The sequence below is a fragment of the Lepus europaeus genome, chromosome 3 (genome assembly GCF_033115175.1).
Source record: "Lepus europaeus isolate LE1 chromosome 3, mLepTim1.pri, whole genome shotgun sequence".
Lineage (NCBI taxonomy): Eukaryota > Metazoa > Chordata > Mammalia > Lagomorpha > Leporidae > Lepus > Lepus europaeus.
The window spans coordinates 148,649,623-148,668,313 of NC_084829.1; the positions used below are offsets into that span (position 1 = coordinate 148,649,623).

Consider the following 18,691-nt stretch of genomic DNA (forward strand, 5'->3'; position numbering starts at 1 on the left):
TTGTTTAAGAACAGAAGTCAGCTTTACTATGAGGTTTAAAAAAATAGTGTCTTCATTCTCTTTTTTCTTTTTTTAAATATTTATTTTGAAAGAGTTACAGAGAGAGAGGGAGAGACAGTGAGAGAGAGCAATAGAGAGATCTTACATCTATCTGCTGGCTCATTCCCCAAATAGCCACAATGGCCAGCACTGGACCAGGCTGAAGCTAGGAGCCAGAAGCTTCATCTGGTCTCCCAGGTAGAGGAAGTAGGGGCCCAGACACTTGGGCCATCCTCTGTTGCTTTTCCCAGGCAATTAGCAGGGAGCTGGATCAGAACTGGAGCAACTGAGCTTGAACTGGTGCCCATATGGGATACCAGAATCGCAGACCATGGCTTTACCTGCTGTGTTACAATGCCAGCCCCTGTCTTAATTTTCTTTATTTTCTATTTTATTTTGTCATAAACCCCATTTTTTGTATTATTATTTGCTTCATTTTATATTTAAGAATTAGATGTTAAGCAGAGGAGAACTATTTAAATTTTTCTATATTAGTTTTTGACATTTACTTGTTACGCCTCAATTTATTGATATTTAGCATTTTGTTTCATGAGTTATTTTCAAATAATATCTTAAGAATGTGTCTGATTCATAAAGATAGTTATGTATAGGTCAAATAAAGCTAGATGTGGAATAACTGGTACTAAAATTGTTTAATTGCATTAATCTAAAAAAAATCCATGCTAAAGTGCATGGTTTACAGCATATTGAAGTATAGTCCCAATGTCATCACATTGCTTTACAATCTTTTTTGGTAGATAAGTTTGAGTCAAGAAACTTTTTTGCTACTAATAAATGATAATATTTTCGTAGAGTTTAGCATTACTCATGAATTTATTTTATATAATAAACCGTTGCTGTTTAGGCTAAGTTTAAATGTGCTGTAGTTTATTACAATACAGTTGTGCAATTGATTAAAATAGGGACTTTATTTTCATCATAAAAATAATGAAACTGTCACAGGGATAAATAGTGATGAAGTATTTCAATCACCCATTTATCTGCTATCTGATTCCACTGAAAATAAAATAAAGTTTCTTACTACAATTATAACTTATTTTCACATCTTCAATATTTTAAGTAAGAGAGAAAGGAGAAATAGGAAGAGCTTCCAGTCATACTAGTTGAAAATGTCTGGGGGGGGGGGGTGTATGTGTGTGTGTTAGAAGGAAAGCACAAAACATAAAATCATCTTTCTTTATCTATGGGGGATGTGTTCCAAGATGTCTGACACTGCAGATATTGCTAAACTCTGTATGTTCTATGTTTTTTCCTATACATACTCATGATAAAGCTTAATTTATGAATTAGGCACTGTAAGATTAACAATGAAAAATTGGTGATAAAATACAACAGTTATAACAACATACTGTAGTAAAAGTTCTATAAATGTGGTCTTGCTCGCAAAATATCAGTTTGGACTATAGTTATTAACACATCTTCTTGTGATGATGTGAGATGATAAAATATCTAAATGATGAGATGAATGAGGCAAATGATGTAGGCATTGTGACCTATTATTACAGCCTCTAAGTAAGGGTTATATGAACCCAAGCACTGTGACACTTCTACAGTCAATCTGATAACTCCGTAGCTCCTAAGTGACAAATAAGTAGGTAGTTTGTACAACGTGAATATGCTGAACAAATGGATGATGATGCAAATACTAGGCAGGATATTGCAACACTTCATCACACTGTGCAAAATAGCACATAATTTAAAAATTTTCAGAATTTTCTATTTAATATTCTCAGAGAGTAATTGACTGCAGATAACTGAAACTATAGAAGGCAAAACCACAGAGAATAAGGAGCTACTATATATAAAAGAAATAAGGGACCAGTCACAAATGGATAAAAATGTTGCATAAATCAAAAGTACTGTGGTGATTTAAGGCTGATTTCAAAATAATAGGAAATACAACAAAACAATATTTATTTGCAGTGAAAATATGGTTAATGAAGGATTAGGATCCCAATTTAGGGATGATTTTAAAAGATGTTTGGCTGGCTCCGTGGCTTAACAGGCTAATCCTCCGCCTTGCGGCGCCGGCACACCGGGTTCTAGTCCCGGTTTGGGCGCCGGACTCTATCCCAGTTGCCCCTCTTCCAGGCCAGCTCTCTGCTATGGCCCAGGAAGGCAGTGGAGGATGGCCTAAGTGCTTGGGCACTGCACCCGCATGGGAGACAGGAGAAGCACCTGGCTCCTGGCTTCGGATCAGCGCGATGCGCCGGCCGCAACGGCCATTGGAGGGTGAACTAACAGCAAAGAGGAAGACCTTCCTCTCTGGCTCTCTCTCTCACTATCCATTCTGCCTGTCAAAAAAAAAAAAAAAAGATGTTTGAAAAAGATAAGTCAAAAGTAAATAATGGTTTCTCATCTCTCCACTAAAAAGAATAATTTTTTCTGTCTGAGAAGGATGAAAACTGACAAAGAGAAATTGAAGTCCAAGCCTCTTTATGTAAATAAGGCAGACTAATAAAAGATGTCAAGAAAATTTGTGAATTTAAGAGGTATCCAAAATTGCTGAAGGTCAAATATTTTACAAGTCAGTTTATTTGATGTACAAATTAGGATTCTTTAATGAGTGTAACTGGTGTTTTGTGTGCATAAAGAATGTAAAGATTATCAATAGACGCCAGTAGGAGTGAACTAAAAGTTGTAGTAAAATCAGTTTTACTTTGTTGATGACTATTGATGACTACAGTGATGGCTTTTGGCAGTCTGTTGACGTTATAACATTTCCTGAAGTTTTTGAGGTATTTAATAAAGAATCCCGTGATTCTTTTGTGAGCCAGGCAGGTGGAAGTGACGTTAATACCTAGTTCATTTTAACAGTTGCAAGACTGATTAAACCAGGAATCAGCAAACAACTATCTGCTGGCCAAATCTAGCTCACTACATGATGTTACATAGTTTTATTGGAGTAGCACCATAATTATTTATGTGTTGTCTGTAGTTGCTTTTGGGCTACAACTTTAGGTTGCATAGTTACAACAGAGATTTAGGCTCAAGAAATCTAAAGTGTTTACTCTCTGGATCTTTATAAAAAAAAAAAATGCTTGCCAGTTCTCCCTGCCACAGATTAAAACATAGTAGCTAATATGGATCAGTTTGTGACCTCATTTTAGTCCTCAACTAGTAGATCTATTACCTTGAATAATGCAAAGTAATGTTTTGTTCAGTATTTTAAATAGTAAGTTAAGCTTCCTATTTGAACATTTGGAAGAGAATGTCTGTATTTAAGGAGTAATTGCTGCATTTGATAGCAGAATAAAGACTCAAAAGATATTTATAGATAGAAACTATAAACTTAAAGAAATGAAATTTTCCAGCAATAAATACTAGATTTCATGTGTAGTTTATAAAGATTTATTGTACATGTACAAAACAGAGAAAAGTGGCTCAAGTGTGTAGTCCATGTGAAAAATACTTAGGGATTTTGTTCGGCAGATCTGGATTTAAATGTAAACCCTCATTGTAAGTGTGTCATACTGGACAGAAACTTCTCTGAAGCTCAGGGTCCTCATTTCTAAAATGGAGATGATTTGTCCCTCATAAAGTTAATGTAATCATTGAGATGGCACATAAAATACACCAAATCTTATACCTGAAATAATGACATTCAAGTGGTTGTCTTGTTACTATCGAGTGGAACTTAATGTGGGCCAGTAATGTGAAAAAACTGCTGAATATATTAATGTGAGAAGTACTGAAAACTTCTTTCTTTTTAAATGTTTAAATCAACATTTGCCTAATGTATACAGAACTTTCCACCAGTAAAATACTTTTAGCAGAAGTAATGAAGCAGACTGTCTTCAGAAGTAATTTTTTTGTCTCAGTGTAAAAGATACCTGAAACACTAGTGCCTCAATTTCTGCTCCTGTAAATGAGGATTGTATGGCATACTTCTTTTGGTGCTGTTAAGTGAGTTAAGAATGCCGAACAGAATCTGGCACATGGTCAGTATTGTAGAATCCCAAAACATGGGTCCACATGCCCCACATGCAGCAAGCCCATCACTGACCTCAGGGTGGTGACAGAGAGTGTAGGTATTTGTTGCAAACAACGGAGGAAGAAGCCAGGCAGATATCAATTAATATCCAAACTCCCCGAGAGGTTAGGTGTAAAGTTTCTTATAGATTGAAGTTGGGGCTGAAAGGTCCACATTCAGCTTGCATCCAAGTCCCTGGTGGGTGTGCAAGGTTCATGACCCTTCTTTTATTGGTCAGCAGTCCCCTGTTCTTTTGGGAATTTTAACATGTCCATGTGGGCTCCAGTCGGGTTGTAGTTGCTCAGGGTGTGGGATTCTAGAAAAACCCTGAAGACAATTCCCAACATCAAAATGTTACCTGTAGAGAAGATGAACCACCTCATGAGTCTTGAGATAAAGGACCCTGTAGGGCAAGCTGTACCATCCCTTTGGTTTAGAAAGTTAATGTTAGTAGAGGTGGATTTTCAATCAGAAAAACAGGGCAAAGTAACTTTAAGCTAATGAGGGAGACTGGGACACAGGGAGAATAGGCCTTGTTGGGATGTAGCATCTGAATCAAAGGCGTTTATGGGTCTCTGTTTCATAAGCACTCAGTAAATGTTTAATTTGGCCAGCTAGCTCCTTTGGTTGGCATACATTTGAACAGAGCCCAGAACTGTAATGCTAGAAATATTTGTTGAAAAGATTATGACAGAGGCAGAGAAGATGAATTAGATTATATGCTATGAAATCTTTCCTGTAAATCCACTCAATCAAATATTCACAGCTATTGATTGAGTACCTATTGTGTGCTATCTACCATTATAGTAACAACACTGTAAAAAATCTTTGTCCTCATGGAATTTACAGCCTACTGGGAAGGACACTTTGGATGACAAGTATATATAGTAATAAGTAGTATCTTTTTCCAAAGGGAAATAGAGGGAGTAGTGAGGGTTTTTAGTATCCAAGTGACTTTGGAGTTCAGACTTAAAGGAAGTGAGAGTTGCCATCTGTAAGAATATCTGGGGAAATCACATTTCAAGCAAGAAAACAGCAAATACAAATTCCTCTGCAAGTTCAAGGAATAGTGAGGATTCAGTGTAACTGCAGTAGAGAGAAAGTGAGGGTACCGGAGAAGTAGGTCCTTGAGGAAAGGAAACAAAGTTAGAGGGCTAACAGGATATCATGTACTAGAAGATCTTCAACAACACTGAACCATGTGGGAGTGGACTTTTTGACTTTTACCCTGGGTGAGGTAGAAGACATTGAAAGGGTATTTAGTTCATTTAGTAGTCACAGTAATATATTTAATATCTAAATAATCTCAGTTTACATTAATCATCTTCCTAATGTTTCTTCCTGAGTTATCTTAAGAATGAGAATTATATCACATAGTGCATTTTTTTTTTTTTTTGACAGGCAGAGTTGACAGTGAGAGAGAGACAGACAGAGAGAAAGGTCTTCCTTTTTCCGTTGGTTCACCCCACAATGGCCACTGTGGCTGGAGCGCTGCAGCCGGCGCACCGCGCTGATCCGAAGCCAGGAGCCAGGTGCTTCTTCCTGGTCTCCCATGCAGGTGCAGGGCCCAAGGACTTGGGCCATCCTCCACTGCACTCCCGGGCCACAGCAGAGAGCTGGCTTGGAAGAGGGGCAACTGGGACAGAATCCAGTGCCCCGACTGGGACTAGAACCTGGTGTGCCGGCGCCGCAGGCGGAGGATTAGCCTATTGAGCTAAAGCGCCAGCTAAATAAATAAATCTTAAAAAAAAGAATAGATAAGATTGACATCAGCCTTTATATGCCCCAATGCTGCATCTTTAGGTTGGAGTTTGGATCCAATTGCTCTTCCAGAATAAATTATAACTCTATAGTGCCTGCTGCCAAATGACTTTCTATTCTTTTCAAAATCATTCAGTCATTTCCGTGTGTGATGAGTGACTGGAACCCGGTGTGTCGGCGCCACTAGGCGGAGGATTAGCCTATTGAGACACGGCGCCGGCCCACATAGTACATTTTTATAGTGTTTAGTAGCAATTAAAAAATGCCAAAGGATTAAATTTTCAAAACTATTTTATTACACACCAGGCACATTATAATACTCTATTACCATAATACTTGGAGATGTGCTATCTTAGTGTTAGATCAAGAAGGAATTCATTTAAATAAACAGATGCTTTGCCAAAGACTAAATGTATACCTGTAATTACCTTTATCATCTTTTATTTTCTAGAACTGTTAGTTTGACAAAGATTTAAAAAAAAAAAAAAACCACCTACCATGTCTTATTGAAGAACTAACTTCTAAAGAAGTCAAATAATATGTAATTCAAAATAGGAAGCATTTTTTACAACCCCAATTTAATGACTCACAGTGGCTGTAGGTATTTAAACATCATGTTTTTTACCAGAGTAGTGGAAATGCAGCTACTGGTCATACTTGTGTATACCATGCGACACCTGACTTCTAAGTTTAGACATACTACTATTGTCTGTTGCCCAGCTAGTCCAAACTCCTTCTGTGTTCCTGTTTATTTATAATTTTTTTAACTTTTATTTAATGAATGTAAATTACCAAAGTATAGCTTATGGATTACAATGGCTCCCCCCACCCCATAACTTCCCTCCCACCCGCAACCCTCCCCTTTCCCGCTTCCTCTCCCCTTCTGTTCACATCAAGATTCATTTTAATTCTCTTTATATAAAGAAGATCAGTTTAGCATATATTAAGTAAAGATTTTAACAGTTTGCACCCACATAGAATCACAAAGTGAAAAATACTATTTGAGTAGTAGTTATAGCATTAAATCACAATGTACAGCACATTAAGGACAGAGATCCTACATGAGGAGTAAGTGCACAGTGACTCCTGTTGTTGACTTAGCAAATTAACACTCTTGTTTATGGCGTCAGTGTTCACCCTAGGCTCTTGCAATGAGTTGCCAAGGCTATGGAAGCCTTTTGAGTTCACCAACTCTGATCATATTTAGACAAGGTCGTAGTCAAAGTGGAAGTTCTCTCCTCCCTTCAGGGAAAGGTACCTCCTTTTTTGATGACCTGTTCTTTCCACTGGGGTTTATTTATAATTTTTAAACATTTTTCAGAATTTTTTATAATATTCATACCAATTATTTACTATATATATATATATATATATATATATATATATATTTTTTTTTTGGCCAGGCAGAGTTAGACAGAGAGAGAGAGAGAGTAGACAGTGAGAGAGAGACAGAGAGAAAGGTCTTCCTTCCGTTGATTCACTCCCCTAATGGCTGCTACAGCCAGCGCTGCGCCAATCCAAAGCTAGGAGCTGGGTACTTCCTCCCGGTCTCCCATGCGGGTTCAAGGACCCAAGCACTTGGGCCATCCTCCACTGTACTCCCTGGCCATAGCAGAGAGCTGGACTGGAAGAGGAGCAACTGGGACAGAATCCGGCGCCCCAACCAGGACTAGAACCCGGGGTGCCAGTGCTGCAGGCGGAGGATTAGCCAAGTGAGCCACAGTGCTGGCCTACTTTATATTTTACCATACCTGTTCTTGTTTATAACAAAAACAAGAAATTAGACCATCCTATGAGATAGCTCAGTTTTATATAATTCATATATATCTGTGGAAAGAAAGTATTTTTAGAGCTTTTTAAAAGTTTGATGACATCATGTTATGAGAGGCATATCTTTTACATGATAAGTCATATGCAACATTTTAAATATTACAAATTTAGAGATATACACATTTTCTAAATTCATTCAAAAATACTTAAGAGGAATGTTCAACACAGAGGAAACCTCTTTGAGTTGAGGTCCTTATTATGCAAAAAAAGAAATTTACAAGTAATTTACAAATTTACAAGTAATTACTTTCCCTCCAGAAATTCAAAAAGAAGTATATCATGTGCCCCTCACATTCCAGCTTTTAAACAAATTCTTGCATTATGTCTAATGCTCTTCAAGAATAACAAATGATTTCATTTGGCAATTCTTTTCCTATCAGTGTTGCTATTTAACTAGTAACTGCTGTATTAGTTGGAGATATTTTTAAATCAGAATGTTTCACGTCAAACCTAATGAGCATAGTATCAACACCGTCAGTCTTAAATGGACAGTAGTTAAATGTCTACTGTATGTGGAAGACAGCAGTGTGCTCATATAATTTTGTGTGTGATTTGGTTTTTGTTTTGTCTTTTAGCAGGTCTGTGTGATATTAGTGAAGGGACAGCAGTCCCAGAAGATCGCTGCAAATCTCCAACTTCCGGTAATCTATTTTTGTATTTCATTAATAATTATGATTCTATAAAATGCATGGTGGCATTTCAGTGTACCTTTGCCTATAAAAGCATTCAAGACATACTGACAAATTTTTGTGTCACACATTTATCTTTAAGATCATAAAAACATTCTTTTCATTCTGATTGAGTGAAAAGACCTTCAGCTTGCACTAGATAGAAATCAAAAGTTTTACCTGTCAATAGTCAAATGATTGTTTTTTATTCTTCCTTATATTAATTCTTTCTTAGAGGAAATATGTTTGACTCCATACCATTGTCTTGGTTGTCTTAGTTATCTACAGTCGTTGCTGTAGGCATTCCTGGCATCCTCTGGTGGAATAGGGCAGAACCAAAGAAAAATTGATGATGTAATCTGCTTTTTTCTAATGTTTGAATGTTGTTTGTTTAAATGATTATGAGAGTTTTTAATGCTTATAATATGATTGTGACTGTTCACATTTAAATAATTATAAACTATCAAGATTTGCTTTGATGTATTTATGACTTCCTTTCTTTGTCTATAAATAGGTCTTTCTGTGGCTGCTGTGTATATCAATATTACAAATGAGTCTTATTCTTAGTATCTTTTGATACCCATCACAATTAAGGAGATTCTGAATTATTTATTTAGTGGATTAAAGCTTTTGCTAATTTTTAATAAAGTTAATTTCATAATTTTAACTATTGTGATTATTAAATCATTCTGGATGGGAATTTTCATCAAAGGAACATTTTCTCAGACAAGTTTTGATCTTTACCATTTCTGGTAAGCTACATCAGAAACAATTATAAGAATGGAAAACATTGAGGAGAATTTTACTCTCTCACATTTCAAGGTGACATTTTATTAGAACTATAAGTGTAAAAGCTTTGTTATATTTTCTATAATTGCATTTTCTGATTTTGTACCAGTTGTACATTTCTTTGCATAAAATTGAAATATAGCCACTCATTTTCACATATTGTTATTTAAATTTCATATTGAAATTTTGTCATTAAGCTAATGATGACACAGGAACCACTCACACAATCTGTACCTAATATTAAGTCTTACCATTGGTGGAATAAAGTTCAAATAAATAAGATGAAGTAAGTAACTTATTTCTACCACATGGACTAGAATTTCTGATATATTTATGTTTTCATTATGCAGTCCTCTTTCTTTCTCTATAAACAGGTCTTTCTGTGCCGTATGTGTATATTAATAATACAAAAGAGTATTTTGGATATACCTTACAATTAAGAAGATTCTGAGTTATTTATTTACTGAATTCCTTCATTTGGAATTTTGAATTTTAGTATCTATTCATAATTTACTTTTCTTCCCCCAACTGCATACAATAATCTTTTCTGCCCTTTTCACTTTGCCAAAGACCATGTGAATGCAGTTATCAATGTTAAGTATATAAACCAAAGTGGATAATACAAGTATTAACATTGAAATTTATTAAATGGCCATCAAAATTGTTTTAATAAGATTCAGTCCTTTTTATGCTAATCAAAACTTTTCTTATTTTTTTAATTCTGTAAATACTTAACTTTCTCTTTTTTTGTTCTTGTTTCATTTTGAATTATCTTTTTATATACAGAAGATATATACTAAGTAAAGATTTTAACAGTTTGCACCCACACAGACACACAAAGTTTAAAGTACTGTTGAAGACTAGTTTTACCATTAATTCTCATAGTACAGCACATTAAGGACAGAGATTCTACATGGGGAGTAAGTGTACAGTGACTCCTGTTGTTGATTTAACAATTGACACTCTTATTTATAGAGTCAGTAATCACCCAAGGCTCTTGTCATGAGCTGCTGAGGCTATGGAAGCCTTTTGAGTTCACAAAGTCTGACCTTATTTAGACAAGGCCATAATCAAAGTGGAAGTTCTCTCCTTCCTTCAGAGAAAGATACCACCTTCTTTGATGGCCCGTTCTTTCCACTGGGATCTCACTCACAAACAAACATCTTTCATTTAGGTCATTTTTTGCCACAGTGTCTTGCCTTTCCATGCCTGAGAAACTCTCATGGCCAGATCCAAATGCCTTAAGGGCTGATTCTGAGGCCAGAGTGCTGTTTAGGGCCTTTTGTTTTGTTTTGTTTTGTTTTCTAAAGATTTATTTTATCTATTTGAAAGGTGCAGTTATGGTGGGGGTTGGGGGAAGAGCTCTTCCATCTGCTGATTCATTCCCCAGATGGCTGCAAGCCCTGGGGCTGGGCCAGTACAAAGCCAGGAGCTAAGAGCTTCTGGTCTCCCATGTGGGTGCAGAGGCCCAAACATTTGGGCCATCTTCTGCTGCTTTCCCAGGCACATTAGCAGGGGGCTGGGTTGGAAGTGTAGTAACTGGGCTCACACCAGCACCCGAATGGGATGCAGGGGTCACAGACAATGGCTTTACTTGATACACCACAATGCCGGAGCCAAACTAAACTTTCAAAAGATAGGTACATCCTGCTATTTGGAATAACCCAAAAGTGGTAATTGTAGATAACTGTGTAGGTATGTTTAAATTTACTTAAGTAAATACAAAAAGTACTTATATTTATGTAAACGTAAAAAGTACATAGTATTTAAAAATAAAACTCTGCAAATTCTTCCTCAAACCTAAGAAACTTAAAACATGGTTCCAGATTTTAAACTGGATTTTGCTTTTTGGCACAGATGAAAAGACAGTATAGTTTTAACATGCCAAAATTTATGCAACTGTAGATATTTTGTTTTGCTGAGTTTGAAACACAAAGTAAAGTGTATGATCATAAAAAATAATCATTGATAAATAATGAATTCTTCTCTTAAGATGTAGAGTCCTTAATTTCTAAAGTCTTTTGTTATGCTCTGAAACATATAACAATTCTCTGAGAAATTGTACCTATTCAGCCACATCAGGAAAGGCTGTTTTTAAAAACATAGCCCACCTTCCTCCTCAAGCATTGTGTCTAACACATGTTTCAGATAGCAGGAGAATAGGTTGTCATACATGACTACTAAGAACTTTGTAGTAGAAAGTAGAATGAGATTCTGGAAGACTGACCTCTGGACAGTAGATTCTTACATCTTATGTGTGTCTTTCTCTTTTTGTCCATTTAAAAATAGGTAATAGTTATCTTTACTAGGTAGCATGGGCTAATTGTCTTATTCTTTGTACATTCATAATTCTTTTGCCTTCATCCCTGTTAGCATTCTAATAGGGAAATACAGGTATAATTTGTTTTCATTTCTTATGCCAAAACATACACATTCTATGCATTTGGGATAGTCAAAGAAGAGTGATAGATGGGGTGGGTTTGAGGTGAATCAGAGGAAACAGAGGGACATCATGTCACCAAAAATATAAAAATTAATAATTAAATCACCAGCCTCAAATACTTTCCACACTGAAATAGGATACAAATACATAAAGTAATGTAATTAAATGATATATTCTAGATTATTAAAACCAATATAATTAATATTTTAAAAGTTAGTATTTATGGGAAAAGGAGAATTGCATAAAATTGAGTTGGGAGTTAAAATTAGTCCCTTATAAATACTAAGTGGAAAACCAGAAATATAAAGAAGCTCTATGCCTTTTATCAAAACCAATATGTTTACTTAGAATTAGTTTACATAATGAAGACAAACTTTTTGCAACGCTTTTAAATCCTGTAATCAAGATTTATGGCCTCAGATCTGTGCCAAAACTGTCTTCAGAAAACATCTTGAGGAAATCCAAATAACAAATAGCATTTTCCCTTTCCATTTGCTTTTTAAATAAACCAGTGATCTCTAAAATAGAAAGATAGTTCTGCATACTGAGCATACACATCCTGAACAAATAAAGAGAATGTCCTCTGTTGGATCTTTGTATCAAAAACTCAGGTTGCTTCACTAGCACTTTAAAGTGTTGGATTTCTTTTAGCACTACGTTGAAATGGTTAAAAAACTTTTCATTGGATTATTTAAAACTGAAAAAAATCCAAGAATACACACACCATAATATATAGTATGGTACCTTTAGAAGAGTCTGTGTGCCTTTAGAAAAAATGTTATAAATATTATCTGTTTATGTAATTATGGTAATTTGGTAAATATATTCAAGTAGATTATACTAAAACCATTTTAGAATTTTTATGAGCTATCACAGAACATACAACAACCAGAGGTTGGCATTCTACTTGTTTCATTCACATTTATAACTCATGTTGCCCACTTTTACTTTAAAATATCAAGCATTTTAATAATTTCATTATGTATAGATGTTTTCCTGCTGTTGCTCTGATATGAAATCTATTAACTGAAACTAATTAATAATATATGTTTATGCTTTTATGTGGCTATTTGGTATCAGAAATGGCAGTGGTTTTTTAAAATACATATGTCCTATCATAACTGTTATATGCTTTAAATTTGAATTATATTTCTTTGACAAACAACTGCACCTGTTTCTCTCCCTGGTCATGTTACTGAGCTCAGTGTTACTTGTGTGATATTTTTGATAAAGGTTTTATGAGGATATATACCTACTGTGTAGCAAAACTAACGTGGATTTTTAAAGAGTATTCTTGCAAAACCACTATGTTTTGATCTCGTCAATATTGGCAGGTTTTACTTGGTAAGGGAAGAGATGTCTGGCCAAAGGATGAAAATATGATTTGAGGGGGAGTGTTGTTTAAGGTTTCAAAATTTATCCCAATTAATTAAAATTTAGTATTTCCACTAGGATATTTTTAACCTTTTTATTTACTTACAACTATGTTTTAAGTATTTACTTCTAATTAGAAAATCTTTAGTCACTGACCAAATATTGACTTGCAGAGTTCTTCCTGTAGAGCACTTCAGTGATCACAAAGGAAAGCAAAATTTGAATGAGATTCTAGTGTGGAAAGTCATATAAGAGTAGATTTAAAATATAAGGGAGTAAGCAATTAGCAGCATATAAGAAATATATAAAATGTAATGGGAATTCCAAGAAGGGGAAGTTATTTATAACTGGGATAATTTTTAAAAATTCAATGAGTGAATTTTAGATATGCCCTTAAAGAATAGGTCTGTAGGTAGTAGATAGCAGTGAGATGCTGATTGGGATGCCCTCATCCTATATTTGAGTGCCTGGGTTCAAGTTCAGTTCCAACTTCTGATTTTGCTTCCTGCTAATGTAGAACTTTGGGAGACAGTGGTAATGGTTCAGGGGCTTTGATTCCTACCACCCATGTATGAGACCAGGATTAGTTTTCTTTTCTTTTATTTATTTATTTATTTATTTATGGAGCCAGCGCTGTGGCATAGGAAATAAAGCTGCCACCTGCAATTCCGGCATCCCTTATGGGTGCCGGTTCAGGTCCTGGCTGCTCCACTTCCGATCCAGCTCTCTTCTATGACCTGGGAAAGCAGTAGAAGATGGCCCAAGTCCTTGGGCCCCTGCACCCACGTGGGAAACCCCAAAGAGGCTCCTGGCTCTTGATTTTGGATTGGACTAGCTGTACCTTTGCAGCAATCTAAGGAGTGAACCAGAACATGGAAGACCCCCCCATATATATATATATATATATATATATATATATATATATATATATATATTCAATTTTGAAACGCAGAGTTACAGAGAGGCAGAGAAAGAGAGAGAGATCTTCCATCTGCAGGTTCACTCCCCAGATGGCCACAATGGCTGGAGTTGCACCAATCAGGAGTCAGGCACTTCTGGGTTTCCCATGTGGGTGCAGGGGCCAAGGACTGAGGCAATCTTCTATTGCTTTCCCAGGCAATAGCAGAGAACTAGATCGGAAGTGGAGCAGTGGGGACTTGAACAGGCACCCATATGGGATGCCGGCACTGCAGGTGGAGGCTTTACCCATTGTGCCACAGCTTCGGCCCCTGGAATTAGTTTTTAGTTCCTGTCTCTGACCCCAGCCCATCACTGCCCCAACTGTTGGAGATATTTGGGAAATTAATCAGTAGTTGGAGATATTTGGGAAATTAATCAGTAGTTAGAAGCTTTTTCTGTCCATTTGTCTGTCTGTGTCTCAATGTCTCTCTACATCTCAAATAAATAAAAATAAATTTATTTTAAAACATAGGTATCTACAAGGGTTCAGATACTACTTAAGATTGCATTTATGGGGCTGGTGCTATGGCTCACTTGGTTAATCCTCCGCCTTGCGGTGCCGGCATCCTATATGGGTGCCAGGTTCTAGTCCTGGCTGCTCCTCTTCCAGTCCAGCTCTCTGCTGTGGCCGGGGAGGGCAGTGGAGGATGACCCAAGTGCTTGGGCACCTGTAACCGCATGGGAGACCAGAAAGAAGCACCCGGCTCCTGGCTTCGGGTCAGTGCAGCGCCGACCCTAGCGGCCATTGTTGGGTGAACCAACGGAAAAAGGAAGAGCTTTCTCTCTGTCTCTCTCTCTTTCTGTCTATAACTCTACCTGTCAAATAAAAACAAATTTATTAAAAAAAAAAGATTGCATTTATGGTAAAAGATTTGTTTAAAATTTAAAGAAATTTAAATTTAAAGAAATGCTATGAGACATTACATCTTTTTTAAAGAAAAATGATAAAATTTTATTCATAAAATCATTAAATAAGATTATATACCAACATTAGGAGTCACAGCAAAATAAAATTAAATATTTCTTACCTCAACAAATTTTTGTAAAAATGTGAGCTTTTATAAAAATGTAAGTATTATTCCCAATATTTTATTTTATGTTTTTCTTTCAGGTAGGCTATTTCATTTCTTTTTAGAAAAAAATTTATTTATTCATTTTATAGGCAGAGTTAGAGAGAAGAGAGACAGAGATCTTCTTCCCCTGGTTCACTCCCCAGATGGCTGCAGTGGCCAGAGCTGAGCCAAGTTGAAGGCAGGAGCTTCATCTGGGTCTTTCATGGGTGGAGGGACCCAAGGTCTTGGGCCATTTTCCACTGTTTTCCTAGGTGCATTAGCAGGGATTAGCATTGGAAGTGGAGCAGCTGGGACAGGAACTGGTGTTCATATGGGATGCCATCTTCACAGGCTGCAGCCTAACCCACTGTACCATGATGGCCCCTATTCCCAATATTTTAAAAATACTTCTACTATAGAGTAGAATGGATATATAGTTTTGAACTATCATGCTAACCTGAAAATAGCAAAAGTTTTACCAGCATGATGCTAGAATAAGATCTTGGTTCTGCTAGAAAAACCCCGTTCTATTATCTAATCAGGAATTTCTAAATTTGCTATACGAAACAGCTGCTACTTTTGCTTTTCCTTTGTATGTTCTCTTAAAACATACTATATACCAAGATTTTACCAAATTGTGTTACTTACAGAAAAATGTAAAAAATTAATACTTACATATACTAGAGTCTACAGAAAGCTACTGAGCTGATTATTGGACTGCAGTTTGAAAGAATTGTTATTAACTATATGATGGGTCTTCAAAAAGTTCATGGAAAGTGTATTATGAAAAATTATGCATGGATTACAAAAGAGTTTTTGCATGAAATGAATTTGTCTTCTAATTTTCATTTTTTCTAAAAATTTTTTAAGTACTGTCATATATGATCTTTTCCTCTGGTCAGTGATATGTGGATTTGTTTTCATTTGTACTTTTTTCTTGTGACAGTTGCATTTGTGACTGACTATGTGCCTGTTCCTTCCATTGTCTTCATTTGTGTAGGTTCTTCATCACCACACAATTCAGATGATGAACAAAAAATGAATAATTTTATAGAAAAGGGTATAGTATCTTTGTTTTAAAGTATTTTCTTAAATTTATTCTTGATTCATTTAGTTTACTCTGAATAGATTTTGACATTTTATATCAAAATATTATTTTCAGTGAAGACCAAAAGCAGAAAGTTTTCCAAGATGGTAGCCAGTGATATAGGTAGGAAATAGAAATTTCTATTTTGTTTCTAATCCTTGCTACATGCAATGCTAACCCAAAACAACAAAATTATAAAATGCATTGCATTTTTGTATACATTAATTTATTATTTCTGTGCTAAACAATAATCTCTTGGGCTGTTTCTCTTCTAAACTCATTGGGGCAATAATTAAAAATCAGTTAAATTGGGGTTGCAATTCTTTCTCTGACTTACAATGTGAATTGTTCTGTTAATTTTTATTTTCGCTTTATTTGAAAATAAAACAGGGTTCAATTTATGTCATGAATAACACAATTTTATTCTCTCAAGTGTTAAAGTAACTTTTCTTTATAATTTTCTTCAATTTTTTTTCTTCTTTACTCCATCTATCTTGCATTTTAAATACCCCAAATTTCAAGGAAATGATTTTCTAAAGGATTGGCTCTTTTGGTCTATAATGCATACCAACCTTAGGTTAAATTGGAGTTTCCTAGGATGCTCCCCTACCACCATGAGCAAAAATATTTATATTACTCCTGATTGTTGTTGTGATTAGACTTTGAAATTAATTACTCAGACCAAGGTTCTCAAAGTATAAACATTGGAGAATGAAGTATATAATCAACTTAGGGGTTTGGGACCAGAAAAAATTGAGTGCTCTACAATTTTTAAAGGTTTGAAAGCAAGCACTATTTTTAAAAATAATAAATTTGATATTTGACATAAATCCTGCATTTTTATTATACAGTTAATGTATTATTCATTTCCCTCCCAAACCCCTACCACCTATTCCTGTAATTGATATAAATTGGATGAATTTCTGGGAAGCTGGGTTAGCTGTATGTTTTCTCAACTGATAATATTTAACATATGCTGAAATTTTAAAGAAAGCTTTAGCAGTAGCATCCATGATACCTACGTGTTGTAAATTGAACCCTGTTTAATCATATTAACAGTGGGTGACTATTAGCCATTCTGGTCATTTTTAAAATAAGTTGGTTTATTCTTGGGCAAAGGACTCTTCATTTATGGAGAATCAATTACTTACCTCTTTGTTTTAATGGTTTTTTTTAGTGGAATCTCTTGGTTAATTGTCAAATCGGTTTAATTATGTAATAGAGCTGTAACAATATATTTCAGCCAATTTTCTTTTCAGTATACTCTATATTAATGATATATTAGAGGTTTGTTTACTGTTATATAATGTAAAAAGTTAGAAAGGACTTTATTACAGTTACCAAATAACTTTTAGAATTAAATTAATTAGGAATTTTACCTTGGGTGAAAGGGACTTCCTGCATAATTAAATTTTTAAAAATAATTTTCCTGATTTTTGATGTTAGTGTTACATTTGCTTTAATATATGTAAGGACTAGCTTTCTTGTTGGTTGGTTTGTTTTCTGTTTGAAATAGACTATGTAACATGAACTACTTGAGCATCAGTAATTGCAAGACTTCACTAATTTATTAGGGTTGGAACATTGGGGGGATGGTTCTTTGGTAACATTTTCTTTCATAAAAAGCTTTCTTTTTAAGTTTTTTTTTTTTCATAAAAAGCTTTCTTTATGTTATAGTCAGCTATATTTCTTTGTGTTATGCAAGTTTCTGTAGTTACATTTTTGGGGGACACTTGTCAACTTTATTTAACTCTCAAAATTATTTTAGAACTGTCATTCATAATTATTTTTAACCTTTAAGAACCATTGTTATAGTCCTAGTTTTACATATAATTTTGTTTATTTTCATTGGAAATCTTGTAGTTTTTTTTTTTTTAATCTCAAGATTAAGTATATAAAAAGAAAACTAATTTCTTTCCGAGGGAAGGCTGCCCCATTTTTGATACAAAGTTTTTGTGGATGAAAAATGTCAGTTTATTTCCCTATGTTAAGTATCTAGTTTCTTTATAAGAAGTTGCATAAAATATGCTACTGAAAAATACATAAAATATCAATGAAACATTAAAAGAAAATTGGTGGATCTCATGAGGACCTCTGTGTCAACACTGACATTTTCTGTGTAAAACTATGGTATCAAAAGTACTAGGACTCCGTTTTCCCCACCATCTGATCCCACACTGGCTATGAGGTATCCTGAACTTTATAAAAGTATTATTTCTCTTTACCTTTATGCAAAAACATTTTTAGTTTCAACCTTAGGTATACCTGCAGCGCAGTGGTCTCATCAGGAAATAATAAGGAAGCCCAGAACCTCCAAGGTGGGCACTGGTAAAAGTACTACCGTATGTGGAAGGCTCTGAATCTTTATTTCTGTTTCTTCCTATGCTATAAGAGTACCTAAGCATGAAAAATCAGCTTTTTTTTTTTAAACTGTTCAACAATAGAGCTCTGAGATACCTGAGTCAATAATGATAATTTTTAAAAAATATGCTTAGTGATTATTTTAAAGTATTATACTGGCATTTAATCCATTCAGTAACTTCAGCGAGCAAGTTAATATTACTTCCCAGCTCCACAGATAAGGAAACTGAGTATAAGTAATGTACCTGTTGGTTGCAAGGCTAGCAAAATGACAGAGCAAGATTTACACCCAGGCAGCCTAACCATCTTAACACTGTGATGATTACCTCTCAG

At 35.2% G+C, this 18,691-nt stretch overlaps 1 protein-coding gene across 5 annotated transcripts in view; it reads left to right on the forward strand.

The window, feature by feature from the left end:
* The window catches only part of STXBP5 (syntaxin binding protein 5), a 228,252-nt gene that overhangs the window by 159,854 nt on the left and 49,707 nt on the right, over window positions 1-18,691 (forward strand). The window contains exons 19-21 of one of the 5 annotated variants that reach the window (XM_062186890.1): window positions 8,200-8,265; window positions 15,911-15,970; window positions 16,073-16,120. In XM_062186890.1, coding sequence (XP_062042874.1) covers window positions 8,200-8,265; window positions 15,911-15,970; window positions 16,073-16,120 — 174 coding nt within the window. The remainder of the gene's footprint in view (window positions 1-8,199; window positions 8,266-15,910; window positions 15,971-16,072; window positions 16,121-18,691) is intronic. The other 4 variants (XM_062186891.1, XM_062186892.1, XM_062186893.1 and 1 more) reach the window with 4 other exon arrangements.